We start from the raw sequence: 21,657 nt of genomic DNA, 5'->3' as shown, positions 1-21,657 counted from the left end.
ATTTTCAGTTGATAACGAGCTATGTTGGCTCACTTCCCGACACAGAGTGGGTTTATGGCATTGGTTGCGGAAAATATCGTATTACTGTTATACAAAGTTTGGGCGCTGGTTGCTGTTTGCATGTAGTGACATTACTTGGCGTTGGATAAACCAGAAACCGACCTGAGCGTTACTTGTGAGATGACGTCCTATCTAAGACGCTGAATTCCACTACGCAGCTGTATCGCCGCTATCAAGAACCTCCGCTTACTTACTCGGGGGAAAATCCCGACGAGTGCACCTCTCAGGTGTGCCGCTGGAACGCCAACTACCTCTTCAGCCGAAGCAATAAGCCGGTACCCCCGTGCGAAGACTTCTATGAACATGTTTGTTCAGCGTTTGAGTGAGTCACTTTGATATTTTTTCTGCGGTGCATACGTGAGAAGCGTCCTGCCCGATTTATTACTAAAACTAAGAGATATGTTAAAATAATAAGATTAAATCTGTGAATATACCAGGACTAGAAATCATAATGCGACTTTTTAGAACTGCCGCCTAGGTTTCATTGGTAGCCTGCGAGGCGATCGTGCGGAAATGGGGAAAGCCACTCGTTCAGCTATCAGCTAACGTGAAGGAGCGCAAGTTCAATCGCAAGTTATTGATTCAGCGCTAGCCATTTTGCCACAAAAATCTTCGCCCTGCACTATATCAATATATAATACATTACTCCTTGCTCAAACAGCTGCCATTAAGGACTGAAATAATAACCTCACCAAACTATCATTGCCCGTACACCCGCTTTTCCCCAATCGCTGCTCTGGTGGCCATGATATCATGATATGATATCATGTAACAACTTTCTAGACAGGATTAACGGAATGTCAAAGATCTTGGGACAAAGAGATTGCCGTATAGTAGGTATTGATACTGTTATTTGATGTCATTTGTATTACAGAGTCAACTTGACGACTGAGCAGTTGCCGTACGCTCAGTTCAGCACCGAGCAGCTAATCATGGATATTAACGCATTCATGAAGAGGTTTCTCAGACTGAAGGGCAGCCGCCGGCTATCCATTGAAAAAAACTTCCTTATTCAGGCAATGTGGGTCCATGACAAGTGCACCACTGCCCACACGGGCCAGAGTGATGACGAAGCATTGACTGCCTGGTCGAAAGTCCTGGACACGCTTCATCTTATAGGCTGGCCTTACGCGAAGTTCAGTGGTGACATAGTCGAAGTCATAGCAAGAGGAGACCGTATTTTGATGCTTCACACGCTCTTCAAGGTCACACTCCCTGGAAGAGAAGGCAAACAAAGCGAGCCGTATATTGTTCTCAAAGCTCCTGCTACGTTCCTTAGAAGATATGTGTTATGGCCCAAGAAATTCGCAACGAGCCGCTATAAAGAGATTATTATCCGTGCCCTGAATATGTACAGCAAAGCGTTTATGGGTACCCGCGTGGCCAAACAAATTCTCAGTCTTGAAATGACGCTGGAAAAGTTGAACTACCTTGAAGGCACACCCGGCGAATCCATGGCGAAGGGCTTTAGCACCATAAAAAAGTTGCCCAAGAGCGAACATTGGAACTGGCTGCGGTACATGCAATTCCTGTTCGCTGACGATGGCAGCATAACGAATTCCGCCGTCACAATATTAGAAGATCCTGTATTCTTCAGCCGCTTTCAGTCACTCTTCAGCATTCGGGATTACCAGTCTATTATCGCCAATTACGTCGGCTTCAAAGCTATGGTCATGCTCTCACCACTCATGCCTTCGGACTACACGTTCCTGTACGACTTTTTCCACCATTATAGCATTCCGAATGTCGACGCACACGTTGCTGTGTGCACGATATTGTTGGAAAAGCTGTACCGCTACGGCGTAGGCATTGCAGCGAAGCTTACGCTGAGTAGAGAGTTTGCCAACCTATATCGGAGACACCGTGATGGTCAATTCGTCGCCCTGTTTAACGAAGCGCGTTCGGTACTAGAAGAGCTGCTAGTTTCTGGACGCTCATGGTTCTTCATAGTCGACGTGGAGCATGCTCGCCGAAGACTCGACACAATGGCGATTGCGTTTGGTACCAGGGATAACTTTGTTCAATACGAGAGGTACCGGCAGACGCCCGCGTTGGCTCTGGGATTCAACGACACCGTACTCGGCACAGTGTTCAATATATTCTACTACGCGTCCAGCATATACTGGGATGCACTGAAGGTCCGCGGCGAGATAACCAAAGCCTATGACAACCTCTACGACGTGTCTATCTTCGACTGGGACAGCGAATATCAGCCAACCAATAACCTCGCATTTATCACTAATGCAGCCATTGCTTTTCTTACCGCCATCTCAAACAAGATTCCGTTCCAAGTCTACCCTGTCGTTTTAGTCCATGTCCTCAGGGCCATGCTGAAAGCTTTATTGCGTAGCAATTCGATCTTTGATGGCCGCCTAGTGCCGCAGGGATGGTGGAGTGAAGCGTCGATAAGGTTATATCAAAACATCAGCGAATGCCTTCAACGACAGTACGAGGCTGAAGCAGCCGCTGAGGCTGGCAGCCGCACTCAAACCAACGGCAAGTGGACCATAAGGCGTCTGGAAGAAGTCTTCTTGGACAGCGCTGTGCTGGTACCTCTCTATGAGCTACATGAGCGCGCGTTACGCAGGCAAAAGGCGACGCGCCTTTTCTATCAGCTTCCGGAAGCTCCAGTGACATCGAGGGAGCTCTTCTTCTACAATTACGTGGCTGCATTTTGTGAGAAAGGAAATAATGAGTCTCGCAGGGTGCAGCACGCCATGGCAATCACACCCCGCAAGTGGCGCGTCAACGTACCACTGCATAACTTTGTCCCTTTCTTGAACACATTCTCTTGCGCCCAGCCTAAACCATTTGATTGTGACGATGATGTATGGAGCCCCACTGATTGATGGCGGCGAACTTCTAATGTGACGTTTATTATAGAACAAGTAGGCGGAAATTACAACAGTGTTAAAACTGTATTGTGCTCAGTATTCTTTTATGTGCTCAACCAGAAATGTAGGCACACATAAGCGATTTGTTATTGAGAGCTTACGATTGATTTACGCCTCCTGAGGTACTTCAGCGGGCAAGAAATCATTACCGCGAGTGCGTGCCATCAGTCATCCTTTATCATAATACCTTAGGCTTACAAGCTCAAGCTGAGTAGGTTGAGGCCATAACCTGTGAATCCCGACCATTTGTGAGAGTAAAAAAACGTCCAGACCACATGGTTAGCGGATCTCGCTGGTCGGCGCACAAACGCCGTTTCAGGAGCGCTAAAATTCGACACTCACGCAGGGAGACTTACCCATGCCTATCTTACTGCGTCGGTGCGGAAATCTAGCGCTACCGACGTGACTAAAAATGTAGTGTCACTTGTAAATAGTGCCGAAAGCGCGCTCACTCAAGCATAACAAATTTACCTAGAGGCGGAATCGGCTTGGTGAGATTTCGGCACCCACGAGCCTGTGGGGCTAATATTAAGGCTTTAAGAACTCAGCCGGTAGCCGAACTCTTTGCCTGTTGCATTATTCCTCACTAGAAGTTTCCCCCTCCAGAAGTTCAAGCACCAGTACAGACACTCTATGAACGAAGCGATAAATGTTTGCTTCCAGCTTTCGTGCAGCCTCTAAGCAAACCAAGGCGGCAGGATTTCGAAACTGCAATTATATGATTAGTGGACTGCGTTAGTAACTGCCTACTTAATGCTCATAGCAGGCTTTGTTTCAGACCAAGCAACGAATTTGTTGCCATACTTGCTTCATTTGGGTTCATTTCGTGCGCACCCTTTGCAACATTAACCTGTCGGCTTTCTTTACATTTCCAATGCTGAAATGTACCACCAGAAGCACCTGAGTATGTCGCCCACTTTATTTAAGTGTTTCTAGGTCTGTAGTTCCTTTTTTATGACCTTACATAACTAGGAAGCTTCCTTGAATAGTGCAGAAACTTATTTTTTTGCAAGTCAGACGGTAGAGATAGCAGAGATTTTAAATAGGGTAGCTATAGAGAGCGAAAGTTATCAAAGACTACACTACGATCGCTGTAATACCAAGACCTTTTTTATTCATCAGGGTAAATTATGTTTGTCTACCGTAACACTGCTTCATATGGGAAAACAATTTTGCATTTATGCTTCCCAGTCCAATTCGGTTTAGCCCGTCACAAAATCAAGATGCACCCACTGAACAAGTTGTTCGTCGGTATGAGGTGAAGAATTGCGTTTGAAGGTAGATATATTGAGATCATGTTACTTTAGTGTGAACTGTAGTGCATGTAGTGTTATTCAAGAATTTGTAAGAAAGCCGCTACTAAATAGCTCACACTTTCTGTCCCCATTGCCATCATTAATAGCACAGTTTTTCATCTGCATTATTATTTCTCCAGCGGACGACCAAATTGGGTCACTGATGTTTTCAATATCGAGAATTGTAACAACCTCCTTTAAGCGCAAAGTTAGCTGCGTTTTTAATGCCGTCCTTTTAGGTATTGACTTGCATTCACACATGCTCCTATTTTTTCTCTTTTTTGTGTATTTACATGATTGAGATTTTATCGTTTTTATTACGTATATAGGCGGTGTGAAAAATCATGCTTTTGTGATTGTCAGCTTTCAGAGACCTATGCACTTTTGTAAATGGACCGGTGTAAGATTCCCGAGCACCACCTTCCTCTGGCATTAGTTGTCACATCATATATCGGCATTCATGCTGGAGGAGAAAAAAACTTTTTTTGGCTGATGCTTCTTCCCCAGCTTCGCAAATCAAATAGCCCAAGCCCAGATCATCTGTGCACAAATCAGTATAGAAAAAGGTGCTTGTCTGCTTTAGATGTACGATAATTGCACGTATAGCCTATCTCGGTCGTGCAAACCTGTTATTGACTCAAGCTATGGGTTGTGTATTAAGCTCCTTAAATCATGAAATTTACAGGATATAAAGAGAAAGCTAGAGGGAAAGCTGATGGCTCTACACTTCATCCACCATGGATGCCCGAGACATGTCGAGAAGACAGCGATTTGGATTGACATGTGGTGGCTTGTTGACTGTGCTACTGATGGGATTTTTTCGTTATTCGGTTTTGTTTTCATCACTGTAGTCTTTACTAATGTTTTGCGGACTTTGTAGTGGCGCTGTTATCTATGCAGCTACGCACGCAGTTCGTTGGTTTCTGAAGCATCTGAAGGCGCTCGACTCGAAGTGAGCTGAGCAACGGGTCTGGTGTCAGCTCGGCCTGAAGTGCTTAAAGCGTGCATTTCTCATAGGAGTCTCCGTTACGTTTACCTTCTAAAAGCGCAAGGTACTTCGACAAGCGCAACTTACGTTAACCGTACACGCCAAAGACTGCGTTTGCTTATTAGAAGACTGGTGGCGGCTGCGCATTGCATGCAGGAACGACTTCCACTTGTTGAATTACTTCCGCAGATTCTCGCTGTTGCACTTGTAAGCATGAACACGGACGTCACTTACTTGTGGTAGGACAGGTTTCCGCTTCCTAATTCCTGTTTTACTTGCCGAAATCTGAAGGCTAAGCGCCAGAACATGGCGAGAGCCAGCACTTATGGCGTGCAAAGTAGTTTCTCATAGAAATGCGAGGGCTGGGACACAGGGTGCGAACCCGCAATAGCTTAGTACATCAATGAAGCGTTTCTGTTTTTCACAATGCGGAAACGGGAGCTTCTAAAGTGTAGTATTGTAAGCGCTAACAATATTTTTGAACAAATATTTGCTCTAAAAAGTGTGTCTGTTAGACGAAAGAAAATTTTCTATGGTTAACTGCACTTGGCGGCCTGAAGATAAAGCTCACTCTTGCCATGGGCAAATTCGATGCCCGTTTACGCCTATGTGCTGTTCTGATAATTTATAGCAATGTACATACAGTAAGCATATTTTATTATAGGACATATTGATTGTAAAACAACGCTTCGTTCCATTTTATAATTTGCGAAAATTTGTTTTTCTGCAGTCGTAGATATGTTTTAGGGCCAAGCCAAGTAGGACACGCTGTCTTCCTGGTATTCCCACGGTGGATAAGGTGCTCTTTAAGAAACTCGCATAATCGGTGGCGCTAGCTTTTCCGCCAGCTCATATATAGAACCTCAATGCTTTAGATCAACTTTCCGGTATTCGAGGCCACTTCCCCCGTAGAAGACTGAGCTCCGTACCTCCGATAATCCTGAAAAAAGCACATTGGGCCCGAAAATAAATAAAAAAACAACTGTAAACAGCCGTTCGAGAGGGTGGGCTAAATTGTGCAGATGAAAGAGACACGAAAAAAAAAATCAGAGGTTCTTCCAAAGTTGATTTATTTTCTTTATTCGATGTGCTTTGTTCTTGGTGAACAGTTTTTGTTTAGAACTTTTTGTTTTATTTACTATTTCATGTTTGTCCCATGTCTTCGATACTCCATAGCACCTTCTCATGCCAAAATGCATGAACTAGCCAAACCTGTACAAATACCAAATTATGCTCTTCTCCACTGTATACATCACCTGCACTGGGTATTTCTCATAGCTTTCTTGGAACTATTCAGCATAATGGTGCTAGAGCATAAGACAATGTTTTTTCCTTTATACACGCTCTAATGTAACGCAGTATTTTTCTATTTGGGCTCGGAACGCTATCAGCGAATTATTTCTTGGTAACTGAACCTTACTGCATGGTTTCATTGCACCGATACCCTTAAATGGCGTGATTATTGCACAAAGAAAGTCGTTATTTGCTTCGTTAGGCGCAATACTTCTATGCTTAGTCGCAATGCTGGTAAGCCATGGATAAATGGCGCCTTTCTCTCTGAAATGCGCTGTGTAATGTTCTTGTTAGCTGTGACCGCGCCATGGAAGAGTACCCCACAGCGAAAGTTTCACGCAGCATAAACGTCTCGTTGAGGGAATCGTGCTGTGTCAGGCGCCTAGAGAGAGCTCGCAGTTCATGACAGGTGTCTGGAACCTCATAAATGCACCAAACGTGTTCTCACAAGGTTAGAACACCGGAAAAAAAAGCAAATCAATAGAGGCCTTAATATTTGAGCTTGCAGGCACTTCATTTTCGAGGCCACATACGTTTCCCTTTCTCGTCTTTCGAAATTCTTCAACTCAAAATTTGCTACTACCGTCTGGTGATAAATAAATGAATAAATAGATGTACATGATCAGGATCTCTGGCGGCGAATGGCCGTCCACACCTGCCGAGAAGCAAACGAACGATAGTCCGGCACACCACACAGCCGTCATCAGTACTATCGCGTGCAGTCTTCAGTTCATTCTAGACCACATTCCAGGGACATGGCGCGTACACGTGGTAGGCGACGAAGCGCACCAGGAGCGGGCAGTAGAGTCCGAGCATGGTGCTCACTGCTGCCAGAACCAAAGCCCAGCCCAGGCGGCAGTGTCCGAGCGAAAAGGCTGCGGCACCGCTGCCGCAGTGGTCCTGGGCGAACGGACTGCCCAGACACCAGGGCAAGAGCACGAGCGCCGACGCTTGCAGCAGCACTGCGAAGGATAGAAGAGTGCACAATAAACAAAGACTGAGGACGTATGTGCACACCTATGGTTGGTGTCAGTTTCTCCACTTCGTGTTTGTTCTGAAGTTAATACAGTTCAAATACGATCTTGACTCATTGACCCTGTTTGGTGAACTATGGTGCCCAGCCATTTATGTGCCAAGATTTCGAAATGCGAAGGTGCCCGTGTGCTGTGCGATGCCAGTGCTCGTTAATGAACCCGAGATGGTCAAAGTTAATCAGGGCACCACAGCTGCGACGTTCCTCATTGCCAATTTCTCGCTTCGAGACGTTGAACCCTAAAAAACGAAAGCTGTACCGAAAGTGCCTTCTGGTGTCCTACCGTTACGCCTCTTCCGCGCTTTCCGGCCACCAATTTTGCTTCCAGGCGTCTATACCGCCGACGTGTTCCATATTTTAACGCATGTATATGTACGTCTGTTAAATCGGTGTCTTTCCATACGCAGAAAAATATGTCGCGTTTCCGTCTTTCGTAAGACGTAAACGTAGGTGAAAATGGCGAGTTCCCGCACTGATGACCACATCACTAACGAGCTCCGACTCGTTAACTGCTTTTGAAAGAGTTAAAAGAACTGGGAGAGATATGGCAGAACTGTGCTCCAGATTACGTAGCATAGGCAGATGGTGGGTCTGAGACAATAACGGCAGTCTATCACAAATGGGGACCAATCGGATCGTCTTAAAAGTAGAATGGCATGAGATAATGTAGCTTGCCCGAAACATCATGCCGCAGCACTGTAGAGTCAATAGTAATATAAAGAAGAATGTGAAAAGAATACGTGGAAGCCCTAATCCACTCTCAGTTGCACTTAAGAATAGTTTCCAAAAGATAGATGGCTAGAAACGCGACAGCGTTATGAAAGAAAAAAAGATTTATTATTGTCTCTGCTCAATGTCTCAGAGTCTGCTGGGCACCTTTCTTGGACCACTTGGTTGCGTAAAATGTAAAGTATGCAATCTCGCGTCGACCGACAACTGAAGCAAAGGTAAAAAGACAAATGAAAATATTGACATTATCCATGGTTGAAAAAGTTCCCGCAGATGACATGTATGGAAGAGGTCCCAACCTACGTTTTCTGAAAGACTGAAGGAATTCAAGAGGCGGATTACATTGCAAAACGCCAGGCAATTAAAATCATGTGTTACTTAAGCCTTCAGGCAAGTCCAATACCGTCATTGGGAGAGAGCATTCCAAAAAGCTCAACTGTGAGGATATTTAGCTACGTAACAAATTACCCTACCTCCGAGCGTAGTGTTCACAGTGACCAGAGGATGCGGCTCTAAACTTTTCTCTTATCTGCCTTATTCCGGTCATCCTACACTGGCAAAGCTATGTTGTCGCCTTTCATGAGTGAAACTATTAAAGGAATGCATTATAGAGAACGATATGCAGTGACACTGCTTCACCACAGATGCGAAAAGTGCGGAGAAAATACAGGGGATCAAAAGAGTAATACTTGGCTCCAAACTTTTCGTCCAGCTCCTGTAATTGGCTAGCTAAGCTAAAATCCAAAACACGGGCCAATCAAACCATTTTGTGTGGCTGTGCACATGCATTTAACTCTGTTTAATCTCTTCATTTGGGATGTCGTGCGAAATGTTTTGATAAATATTTAAAAACATGGTCTAACGCAGCGCACGCGTGGTATCTGCTCTCTAAGTACTCTCTGAAAACTACCTAGAGTTGTGCCAACAAAAGAACCTTAATAAAACAAGACCCACTGTGAACAGCCAGCACTGCGTTTTAAATATTTTTCAGTGTACGAACACATCTGCAACGTAAAGCCGAGCTTATGATCAAACAATAGAGCGTGCTACTCCACACTCATTTGTTTACTGCGTCTCTTTAAAGGCGTGAACTACAATCATGTGCGTTGTCTTTTTTAGGTGAAAACTTTGCAGGTACGTGGCAGGTAGACCATATCGGAAGCAAACGACAGCCATCAAATGGGGAGGCAGATAATCGTTACGAATAAGCGAGAATGACGGACAAACGAATAAGTGAAACCGAACATAAAAATGGGAACACTGCATTCACAGTCTGGTTCCGAGCATATCGATTATCAAAACCATCACTTAACAAAGCGCACTTGATAAAGCATTGCATAAGTCTTCCGAAAACTATGAAGCCCCAAAACCGCGCATCTGCTACTAGGCATCTTTTCTTATGAGTGCTAGGAGCCCACGCTGAATGAATGGTGTGCTACCAGTATGTGCCGGCAAGGCTAAATCATTTCTTGGCGATGTAATTCGTGAGCCCAGCAATAGTCAAGACAAACGCATCGTTATCATCACCTGCCTATGCCCATGCCGGGCAAAGTCATCTCCCATATCCCTCCGACTAAACCTGCTCTATGCCAGCTGCGTCCACCTTATCTCCGCAAGCTTTCTAATCTCATCGGCCATCCTTACTCTCTGCCTCACCCTGCTACGCATGCCACTCCTGAGCAAAGCATCTGTACCTTAAGAGTAAAAATACACAAAAAAATCGCGTTTCAGATTTCTTTGTATCGCTTGTGTGCTATATTGTATGCGGAGCTTAACGCTTTGAAGTAGAACAAAGGCCAGAGAGACACCGTAGTTAATAGGTACGAATTTATCTTGCCACTTGCGCTTATTTAACGTTCACTGACGTCGCAAAACGCACAGGCGCTTTCCAAATTCACTCCTTCAGAATTTCCGCCACCGCGGCCTCGATTCTTTGCCGCGAGTTCCAGCTTAAAACCGAACATCATCGTCGCAAGGCCATGGAGTGGGTGTCATGTTTTAAAACGAAGAGGAAAATTTACATTGCCTCTTGTTGTCAAGAGTAAATATAAACGAGAAATTCTTCACAAAATTGGCATAATATTTTCTCATCATCAACATCATCATCACCCTGACTACGCCCACTGTAGGGCAAAAGCCTTTTCCGTGTCTCTCCAATTAACCCTATCATTAGCCAGCTCCGGCTACCGTATTCCAGCAAACTTCTTAATCTCATCCACCCACCTAACTTTCTGGCGCCCTCTGCTACGCTTGTCTTTTCGTGCAGTAAACTCGTTACCCTTAAGGACCAGCGGTTATCGTGTCTTCGCATTACATGCCCTGCCCAAGCCCATTTCTTCCTCTTGATTTTGACTAGAAAGTCATTTACCGATGTTTGTTTCCTCACCCACTTTGTCCGCTTCCTGTCTCTTAACGCTAGACCTATCATTTTTCTTTCGCTGCGTTGTTCTTAACTTAAGCTGAACCATTTTCGTTGGCCTCCACGTTTCCGCCCCGTAGGACATCTTACACCTATACGACCCTGTCCGCACGTTGTAAATGGCTCGCTGCCAGGGCACATGGCTGTTTTACATGCCATCGCCTGCAACGCCCGTTTTTTTTTCGGGCTGGGCAGCGCATTCAATCTCTCTGTCTCTTTGAATAGCTTGTGTCGCCGTCAATAGATTTTTTTTAAAGATATGAAACACGCTGGGTTTCCCTTGCTACTTTCTCGGCGTGAAACGCCTCTGCGTTCTGCCTCAGAGGCCCATTCAACCGTTTTTGTCGCCATGTGTCTTTCCTATGCGGCCTCACAAATGCGGCCTTTACAACAAATTGAAATCTATTTTTCTGCGGCGTTAAACGCGCGTAACTTTCGCACTATTTATAAAAGACGCCTTCAAATTTTTCGCTCTAAGACTGCTTTTTACTGCTACACAACAGCGCCACCGGCACTGGTGGCGCAGCACAAACTCACAAGCCATAAAGAGTGATGCACTACATTGATGCTAGTCCCTTGCGGCGCACCTCTCAGCGTCAGTGCCGTGGGCCATACCAAGCGGGTCGTTACCAAAAACTTGCTAGCCTACCCGAATTGCCTCCATCTATAAGAAGTCGCTAAGGGGTGTGTCGTCTAGCATAGAGACATCAGTCATAACATATCGCACTTGTTATTGCGTCGATTCACGATTGGTGCAAGATATCAGGTTACGAAGCTGCTTGGCTTGCGCCGCCTTTCGTTTGAATTGCGCTTTGAGCTCCGAGAGAGCATTTCTCTGCTGAGTATAATGCGGACGAATTTTTCGATTTTGCACCTCGCTGGTTTTGTCATCAACTTCACCGCGATTTAGGGGCGACGTTCGGCTGAAACTTCTGAGAAAAGTAGTTGGAAGTATTTCGTGCCTAAAGAGCCCCACAAAGCAATCGCTCCACGCGTTGACGAACTTGCACCCTCCCCACGGACCACAAGAGCGGAAATGATAGCTGCACCACGTTGCGGTGAGCGCACCCCCTAGCTGCCCGGCCTATTCGAAAAACATGGCAAGAAATGGACATCTTCAAGCGCTGCCACTTCATTTCACACGCGTCTCTGTTTCCTAGGGCTCATTGGTTAGCACACGTTTTTGGCAGCAGTCGGAAGCGGCGGTTCTCTCGCAGCTTTCTACTGCGCTCATGTCGACGCTGTCAAGCTTAACTTGACGGAAGCTTTTCATCAGTTATCGCTTCAAATTCTCTGAGAGATCCAAGATTGCCACGCTTGGAGAGAAACTATGGGTGTTTTATATAACGTATTTGTTTGATGCCGGTCAGGAGAGTAATATACCTGTGAAATCTGGACTGCAAGCGTGGTTAGAAAGTTTCAAAGAAAGGAAATACTCAGTTGCTTTGTAATTTCTATCTTGTTTTTGAAATTTGTGTTCCATTTATCAACTGCAGATTTTCTTTGCTTTACATAATTATCAATCGCTAAATTTGTTGACTGAACTATATGTAATATTTCGTCTTTGGGTTATTGCTAATTTTTTCTTCTTCTTCTTCTTTTTCGATTGTAAATTGTGCACTTTCAGCGTCTTGTATTGACCGCATGCTGTTGTGACTGCCATGGCCCGCCGACAAGCGCTTGCGCTTCTGCGGGCACAGGCTATGTACTGTATATATATATATCTTACAATAAAATTCCTGTATATATGTATGTATGTATGTAAACTTCACCAGACAGTGTCCAGAAAAAGAGGGTCCACACCGATGGAGGGAATGCGCACCGATTATGTGGTCATCAATACGGCCTGCTTGCAGCCTTTGTACTAAACTGCACTTTGGCACACAGGACAGGGGCTCAAGGTTCCTGGTGCTAAAAGAAGACAATAAAAGGGAAGCACTTTCTTACTGTCGACAAGGCAGTGAATCTTCTGTGACTCAGCCACCACTCCTGTTGATCGGGTTCGGGAGCGGTGTGGTTGGGAATAGAAAGGGAGGGAGGACCTAGGAAGGGGAGCGCCAAGAGTAGGGTGTCGAGGTCGGAAATCTCCAGCCCCCCGCCTGCGATGCTTCACTCTTGGCGGGCAACTGAGACTGCAGAAAAAGATTAAATCTCTCCACGTTGTAGCCCTGTCCCGTTTGGTATGCAGCCTCCTTTATTTTCCTGAAAGATGGCTTTCTTTCGTGGTGGGGTGCATATAAGCGCAGAGGTCGAGTCATCGCGGCGGGTTCACCTAGCCTGGATGGGATCACGCGTGGGGTCATTCCCTGAGGAGGTATCTATTTTACTAGGATCATGGGTCACTGAAACCGAAGAAAAAAACAACAGTTATGACTGCCGGTGGGGTTCGCTACAATGAGAAGCAGAGCGAATACTGTGAATTGCTTGTGGCCGTAAATGCTCGAAAGCTAAAAACGCACATATTCTGGATCCCGCGCTGGGCCGAGCAAATAGTTGGGGCGAAGCGATGCGCTGGGAACGAATGCAAGTGGTTAAATTTAGTTTATGCGACGTAATGCACATGTAGCGCTCAATGCGACGCGTGTACACGATCAACTAAAGGAACCTTCGTGAAAAAGGTGAGCGTCATGTAATAAAATTGAGGGAAAGCAACGAGTGAACCTCCATTTTGCAAAACGATTCTGGTGAAAGACCAGCCGCGGTGGCTTGCGCAATGGCTGTTGAACCCTTTGGCTGTTGAACCCAAGGATGCAGATCGAATCCTTGCCGCGGTGGCTGGATTTCGATGGAGGGAAAATAAAAAATATTGCCCTGTGCTGCGCGATGTCAGTGCAGGGTAAATAACCCGAGACCTCTAAAATTAATACGGTGCCTTCATTACGGCGTCTATATTAGCCCATGAACAAGTTTTGGAACTTAAACCTGACACACCACACCACATATACAGAAAAAAACAAATCAAAATTTGTTTTTTTCCACACAGCCCGAAAGCGCGAAAAATTGCAAGTTTTCTCAGTTTTCCTGAAACGCCTAACTAGGCAACAAAGGCTTGAAATAATGAGCACTCGCTGAGGGAGATCTTGTTCATCTGTTCCTGTTGAACCTTTGATAACGCCACTTGTTAAGAAGTAGCTGAGGTGTCGTCGAAAGGCTGCGAAACTTCTGAAGGCAACTGACATCTCATGTGGTGCGTATTTGCCCTTTGGCAGTAGTATGATACTTGCGCTGTGCTTGGAAACACCTCATTGAATCATAATTAGCGCCTTCGGTAATCCTTCCCCCCTAAATAATCTTGCCGTTTAAATAAGAGGCTCAGCGAGCTCAGTACCAACGTCGCTGTTTCCTCTAGATACCTAGGCATACATTGCTGCAAGCAACAGGGGCCTTTCTTTGAGCAGGCCGAAATTTTGCGCAGGTGCGCCGAGAAGACCACAAGAGAAAGAGTCGAAGCTGGCGAAACTGCGAAACGTCATCTTTCTTGTTCGGTGACATGGAGCTCCGTTTCTTAAGCATAGCGACCCAGTAACGGTTGTTTCAAGCCTGCCGGTTCACATGTTAACTTAATCAGCTCAGTCCTTTCGGAGTGCAATATTGCTTTTAATTTTCTGTTTTGTTTTTGTCGCAGCTTTGTTTAGCATGTAATCCTTCGCCGCTGTCAAAGAGGGGCTTGATGTCTCCCTTGTTTTAATGTTTCTTCTTTGCGCGCATATGCGCCCAATTGTATACTTGCAAGTGCTTTGCGTGACAATAAACTAGTTGCTGTCAGCGCTATCTGGTGTCTACTCTGTCAGTCTTTGTTCTCTTATTGTGCGCTGTGATCAAAAAGACCTTTCCGTCAGCATTCATGAAGAATTGCAGGTGAACAAGTACTTACAACCCATTTTATCGCTCTCAGTGCTTTATTATCCTCTGTTCTGCGTCAATTATATTTTAGTCCGCAGGCGATATTTAATATATGCCGTATATTGATTATTCTGATGCGTCGGCCATCGCCAAAAATGAGACACCTCAATCTGCAAGGAAGCTCAATTGCCTACTAATCGTGAGCGCAAATGATAAAGGTATAAACATAACCGGTGGTTTTTCATCCAGAACAGGAGCAATTCATTCCGTATAGCCTTGTTATAAACTCACAATGCTGTCTTTTATTGGTTCGCCCTCTTATTCAAGAACTAAGGATGGGATGGCGCCTTCGATGCAAAATTATGCTTCTTTAAGGGCATACATTGCGTACTGATTTCGCAATTAATTCGTTTATTTTTTCTGCAAGCCACTTGAATGAAAGTTAATAAATGAAAAGTGAGTACTGCATTAAGAATTGTCTTTGACAGTGCTCACTGACTGATTTTTAATCAATGATAATCTGCAGGAATTCATATCTATCACGCTCATTTCAGGATCTGCTGGCAAAAAAAAGTTTTATCAAACGAAGGCACAATAAGCGGAACATGGCGCAGGAGGAACGCGATACATGAATGTAGACCCACTACTTATGGACCTACTCACCAAACAATTATTTCAATCAATCATTGAACCTAAAAAATTTTAAGTGTGCACATCTCAAATGCTTACGCAAAAACTTACGCATCATTTTTGACAGATGACAGATAGGATTCTGTTTGAAACAGCAGCAAGGAAGGCAAAAGCCTATTGTCGTCCAAAAATGCCGGTCGCAATTCAGTGGCAAAATAAATCATGCAGAATTTTACACTGTAGGTGCTGGGTTGCAGCTCTGGCACATGAATGCTAGCTTTTTTGCGTGGGCGATAAACCACCTTAATAGTACTAGGGTAAAGAACCAATTATCAACAGCACGCAACCAACCATTATCTATTTTAGATTCATAGCGCCAGGGTTGGAAGAGTCAGCAGTAGAAAACAAAAATTGAAAAACTTTCGTTACCTTTTCAGGCATTTGCCTGCATTCTGGCCCAGTGAGGCTACATTCCAATTATGTTAAAAAAATTGAAACAAAAAAACATAGGTTCCAACTGTCCTGCGTTCTCCTCACTGACTATGTGAACATAGTTCTGAAGAGCCGAACAGGCCTCTGTTCGCGGAAGCGAGCGATTAAGTGAGTGCAAAACCTTATCGTAAAAAAAAAAAACAAACCGGCGGAATACCACACTAGGTAGGGAAGGGACGAGGACGAAGACAAAAGCTATGAGGGCAGGCGCCGATAAGCCTGAGGACATCATCATCATCATCGGGCGCCGATAGAATCTGGTTTCGTCCTAGTCTTTGCGCGCTGCTCACACTAGCCATGCAACTAAACCAACAAGCCAAAACCAGAACTTCAGACAAAGGTCTCGAAGTCAGACTTAAGCAACGTCTTGAGGTAATGGCGCGAACGCGATAATAAGTTAATACGCATATATACGAAACTGGTCATGGCCTAATTTACATTCATAGGTTGCTGGGGGTCCTCATGGCATTCCTGGCCCAGTGGTGAAGCCGTTAAGCGATGCGCCACTGCTCTGCGATGGCAGGTGCTGCCATTTGTGTGGCTTGTGATCCCCAGATTGCTCTTCCCAAGCAACCTCAAGGGCATTAAGAGAGGTTCCAGACAGACGAAAATCGTCGAAATGTGAGATGGGATGTTTTAGTGTGAGCGTACTAAAGATCCGCATACTTAAATATTTCCCTATCTAACGTTAAACGCGCGGTCATCCAAAACGCTTTGGCTAACTTCAAATTGTAATTGGCACCAGCGCGACACTACGGCACTTTTAACAGCTAGAAAAAGTAAGCGCCTCCTTACCTCCTGCTGCTTGAGCACGTCCGATGACCCCAGTAGCTGCCACTCTATTCGCAGTTCCATGCAGCGCTAGAGACAGTATGCCCAGAACTGCCGCGATGCACAACACTGCTGAGCCAGAGCTGAACAGCAGGAAGCTGGCGCGCCATGCGGCCGAAGGGAACCTTGAACCTCCCTCCTCGTGGACCGACGAGGCCTCGACGAACCTGTAGCACAGCGCGTCACCCTTCACCAGCACTCCGCTAGTGTCCTCGGTGTCCGTGTAGCAGGCGCCGTAGAGTCCGAGCATGTAGGCCAAGTCATCAGGATCGTAGGTGAGCGGAGGCCTGGACACGTCCGTTCGTTCGCGTACTAGCCACTCAGGTTGCACCAGGCTCACGAGGCTCATTAGCGCCACTAGAGTAGACAGTAGCGCCCACACTACCAATACTGGCCATGAAGTCCTTCTCAAGACCACGTGCACGTGTTGGGAACGAGGAGGAAGCAGTTCTGCGCACAGAGCGCCCGCTGAGGAAGAACCGGCGCACAATTCTTGCAACTTGAGAGGGCCGGTTTCTACAGCCTGCCCAACATCCTGAGAAGATGTGGGTGGCTTATATTCTTTGCGTATGATCATTGATGAAGTTCACGTTTTACAGCTGGGACCAAAGTCTTCGGACGGACACTTATTCGCTTATTATGGGATGTCACTCGCTTAACCACAGCTCTGTTCATTACTGATGTGAATAACTTCAGGCCAACTCTTGGCTGCTGTGCCTCCTAATAATGCCAAAGTGGACTGTTTTTGAATATACGCCGCCAACTGCAACGACTTTCGGTTTCCGAAATCCACAGCCCCGTTTACACTGCCCCGCAGTTTTTCAGTTCTACCACATCTGTAACTCTAGGTGAATTCTTATTTTAAGCACACGGAAGCACATGAGCTCTGAAAACGCCACCTGAATCAGCGGAATTGTAAATGTACATGTCTGCTGCTACCAGACGAATGACGTTCAAAGTAGCGCACGAGTACTGCACTAGTACAGAAATATGATGTATTCCAGGACCTTGACACCACACTGTTGAGTTTTCAGCTGCTGCATCTTCTATTGGCTGAAGCGGCTACTACCTTATTTGTACTGTTACAGAGAACCCCCGCGTTTTCAAACTCGCAGAAAGCTTGGACATGGTTTGATCTGCCGCGCGGGAGTGTAGGATCCCCAAGAATGCACGTAGACAATACGTTGGCATCCGCAAGCGTCTTTCAAATGTTCTCTAGAATCCTGTTTGCGAAAATCCACATCAATAACGAAAAGCCAACTGGCATAGCAAGCACACAGGCCAGCACTGCAGCAGGACCAACGGCTTCAATCTCCACGCCGACGCAGCCGTGAGCAATGCAGGTGAAGGCACCAGCACCACTCTTCCTTTCCTCCCCTGGTACTCTTGTGCTCCAGATCCGCAAACAGCCATTCCAGAAATCCTACAGCCATGCCACGTGATGAGCTTCCCATTGAAAGAGAACTGGACACACCGTCGAGCTGGAAGAACGCGGAAGTGCGCCTCATCCCCACCGTGCAGACAGGAGGGCACGAACGCAGCAACGGCACAAACGCCTGCGCCGCGATGCGGGCGCCGCCGGAGAGCTGGCGGGTTCCTTCAGCGCGACAGCATCGGAATGAGAGACCGTTCCCCGAGAAGCACGAACCCCGAGACGCGAGTTCCCTCCGCCTTCCCCAGGTTCCCTTCCTCCGCGCGTCCCGAAGCCCGGCGTTGCCAGGCCAACAAGTGGCGGCGCTCCCGCGCGAAGGAACGCGGCGCCGCAGTTGCTCCAAGGGAGAGCGCATGCGCCCTTGCCTTCTCCTCAGCTCTTGCGCGTCCCCGCTCAGGCAATGGGAGCCTTCGACCGGTCTGGCTTCCTTTGTTTTAGACTGTTTTTTGCTGCTCCCGATTCTCTCCCCTTTCTTAACGCGGCGTGGTGCCTCTGCCATTCCAGTGTGTGCGTCGGTATCGTCGCCCTCTCTTCGGCAGAGTGCTCGATATTTCCCTCTTCATTGCTTCCCCATATGTGTCAGGGAGCTGTCGGCATCCCACTGCCGTCCGCAGAGAGCGTGATAGCCTATTTTAGGCCTATCTGCTAGTCGCTGTATACATACATCGACATTTAAATACAACTGTATTATCTAATTGCTGATACGTCTCCATCGCTATCTAGATTAATGAATTCTAAATTCTTTTGTCAGGAAGCGAAAGGCGCAGTAACTATCTCACATCGCGGTGGACACCTCAGTCACACTTTGAGGATAGGGAGGAAGGAAAGGTGTAAGAATATTTTTCCTAGAAAATCTGCCCTCATACATAGCGAGTTAGGGAATAGCTGTGCAGGAAAAAAGCTACTACAAATTGCTTTGGCGAAGCTAATTCTCTCTCACTATCACTGCTCATGAGGTGACAAAACTTTTCTGCAGAAAACATTTTCATGTCTTTGCTCTGCATCGCACATTCATTTCTCGTGCGCCTTCCTCTATCAGGTTAGAGTGAGTGCACGTTTAGGATCCCCTGGTTGTAGACAATGTCCCCTCTGCTCTTCCTTCGTTCACTTCTTTCTCCTTTCCGTCACGGCACAGTTCAGGTGCATATGAGAGCGAGAGAGTTTCAGCGTCTCCACTGGTCATAACCGATTTTAATTTTTGCGCAAGAAAACTGATTGTGTGACATAGCTTGACATAATGAATTCCTCACTTCTCCCGTGCAATAATAATTACGCCGGAGTTACATGGTTCGTACCCGACCGCGATGGCCGCGTTTTGATGCAGGCGGAACTCAAAGGCGCCCCTGTGCCGTGCTATATCAGTGCACGTTAAGGTCCCCAGCTGGTCGAAATTATTCCGAAGCCCTACACTGCGGCAACTCTTTCTCTTCTTCTTCTTTCACTCCATCTTTCCCGCTTCCATTCAGGCACGGTTCTCATGTCCACCGAGATGCGAGACAATTACTGCGCCAGTTCCTTGCTCAAAAACCAGTTTTTAAAGTCTGCTGAGTGGTACCATTCACAATTACTTATTTCTTGTCGCTTATTCTCTGCAAAGAGAGTACTGTGACACTTGAACTAAGCCTTTAGGCACCTCTAAGAAGTCCTCTATCGAGATAGCATATTGTAGCGTGCAACGCCAAAAATAACACCAGCGCAGAGACGCAAAAACCTGCGGCGGTCCCTCAGAGGTTCGAGCGCGCGCGCGAGAGCCAACTAACTTCTTCCTCTTCTCGTGCATGAGCTACTTTTGTCTCTTTGGATGCACGTATCACTGCCCCCCTCTTCTGCAGCATCGACACGATGCGACTAGGAGAGAAAAGTCAGGGAAAGGGTACAACACAGCTGCAGTGGACCGCAGTTCAGGCAGGTAGCCGGTCGTGGTAAGGCTTCATGCGAACAACGTGTACGACTTCAGTTCGGTGCGACCGGCGCGATGAACAAGCTGTCGGGGCGGGAGCAACTACATAAGACACATCACTGATGCGGCGCACTACTTCGTAAGGGCCGAAGTATCGGCGCAGCAGCTTTTCAGAGAGCCCGCGGCGACGAACAGGTATCCAAATCCACACAAGGTCGCCGGGCGCATAACTGACGAACCGGCGCCCATAGTTGTACGTAGCGGCGTCAGTCTCCTGTTGATGGTGGATGCGCAGGCGGGCCAGTTGACGCGCTTCCTCAGCACGCTGAATGAAGGTATCTACGTCGAGGTCAGCGTCAGAGTCGCAGTAAGGGTCGACGGGCAACATAGCATCCAACGGAGTGGTCACCTGGCGACCGAAGACAAGCTGAAAGGGGGTCAGTCGGGTTGTTTCCTGCAGGGCGGTGTTGTACGCAAACGTTACGTACGGCAGAATGGTGTCCCAAGTTCGATGCTCGACGTCAACGTACATTGATAGCATGTCGGCTAGTGTGCGGTTGAGTCACTCTACCAACCCGTTTGTCTGTGGGTGATACGGCGTAGCACGTCGATGGCTCGTGTGCGTGAGAGTCATCACGGACTGGGTTAAGCGGGCCGTGAAAGCAGTTCCGCGGTCAGTAACAACAACGGCGGGTGCTCCATGACGCAAGACAATGTTGTGGACGAAGAACTGCGCCACTTCAGCAGCAGTGCCTTTGGCAAGAGACGTGGTCTCAGCGTACCGTGTGAGGTAGTCAGTCGCAACGACTATCCAACGCTTTCCAGACGAAGACTTCGGAAATGGACCAAGGAGGTCCATGCCCACTTGTTGGAAAGGGGTCCTCGGTGGATCGACGGGGTGAAGAAATCCGGCTGGTTTCAATGGAGGAGTCTTCCGACATTGGCATTCACGGCACGTTTTTACGTAGGCCCGCACCGATGGGAGTAACCTGGGCCAATAATAGTTTTGTCGAATCCGCGCGAGTGTACGGCTGACTCCAAGGTGGCCGGCGGATGGTGCATCATGACAGGCACTCAAGATCTCAGACCGCAGCTGTGATGGTACGACAAGTAGAAACACTTCATCGCTGTTGGCAAAGTTGCGCTTGTAGAGGACACCAGACCGTAAAGTGAAGGTGTGAAGCCCTCGAAGAAAAACACGCGGAATGGGAGCTTCACTGCCTTCGAGGTAATCGATGAGCGGGGCCAACTCCGAGTCCGCCCTCTGAAGCTGCGCCATTTTGGTGGTACTAAGAGAGCCCAGGAAAGGAAAATCATCGGTGGTTTCTTCGGTATTGATTGGGATAGGCGCGCGCGACAGACAATCCGCATCCTGATGCTTACGGCCAGACTTGTAAACTACTGCTAAGTCGTATTCTTGCAAGCGTAAGCTCCATCTAGCCAAGCGTCCTGAGGGGTCTTTGAGGCTCGCCAGCCAGCATAAGGAGAGGTGGTCGCTTACTACACGGAAGGGTCGTCCGTAGAGGTACGGTCGGAATTTGCAGATGGCCCATATCACTGCAAGACATTCTTTCCCGTCGTAGAATAGTTAGTCTCGGAACGCGTAAGTGTTCGACTAGCATAACTGATGACCAGTTCTGCACCGTCTTGCCACTGTATCAGCACTGCACCAAGGCGAACATTGCTGGCGTCAGTGTGGATGTCCGTGGCAGCATGCTCGTCGAAATTGCCGAGTATCGGAGTGCTTTGCAGACGGCTGCGAAGCTCGGTAAATGCAGCCTCTTCGTCGGTCCCCCACAGGAAGGGCGCGTCGTCACG

General features: G+C 47.1%; 2 protein-coding genes across 2 annotated transcripts; one reads left to right on the top strand and one right to left on the bottom strand.

Moving 5' to 3' along the window:
• The first annotated feature begins 1,466 nt into the window (after positions 1–1,466).
• On the top strand, positions 1,467–2,909 carry LOC149362535 (uncharacterized). The gene has a single exon (XM_089568325.1). It carries the CDS (start codon positions 1,467–1,469, stop codon positions 2,907–2,909), a length of 1,443 nt encoding a protein of 480 aa, XP_089424451.1.
• A 3,476-nt stretch (positions 2,910–6,385) lies between these two features.
• LOC149362534 (LHFPL tetraspan subfamily member 6 protein-like) lies at positions 6,386–18,110 on the bottom strand. Its single transcript, XM_089569747.1, has 2 exons — positions 16,472–18,110; positions 6,386–7,492 (listed from the first exon to the last, which is right to left on the bottom strand). The coding sequence occupies exons 1-2, from the start codon at positions 17,082–17,084 to the stop codon at positions 7,266–7,268; spliced, it is 840 nt and encodes a 279-aa protein (XP_089425873.1). The 5' UTR covers positions 17,085–18,110; the 3' UTR covers positions 6,386–7,265.
• Positions 18,111–21,657: the final 3,547 nt, after the last annotated feature.

The sequence above is a fragment of the Amblyomma mixtum genome, chromosome 2 (genome assembly GCF_055824585.1).
Source record: "Amblyomma mixtum isolate Tamu chromosome 2, ASM5582458v1, whole genome shotgun sequence".
NCBI lineage: Eukaryota > Metazoa > Arthropoda > Arachnida > Ixodida > Ixodidae > Amblyomma > Amblyomma mixtum.
Note: the sequence above shows the minus strand (reverse complement) of the source record. Positions and strands in the feature narration are given on the sequence as shown.

What these genes read in the sequence shown, in the direction of transcription:
- LOC149362535 (XM_089568325.1), top strand. Translation starts at nt 1,467, where the DNA reads ATGACGCTGGAAAAGTTGAACTACCTTGAAGGCACACCCGGCGAATCC.
- LOC149362534 (XM_089569747.1), bottom strand. Translation starts at nt 17,084, where the DNA reads ATGATCATACGCAAAGAATATAAGCCACCCACATCTTCTCAGGATGTT. An exon ending in ACGTGCTCAAGCAGCAGGAG is followed by an intron (nt 7,493 to 16,471) that starts GTAAGGAGGCGC and finishes TATCCTTCGCAG; the next exon opens with TGCTGCTGCAAGCGTCGGCG.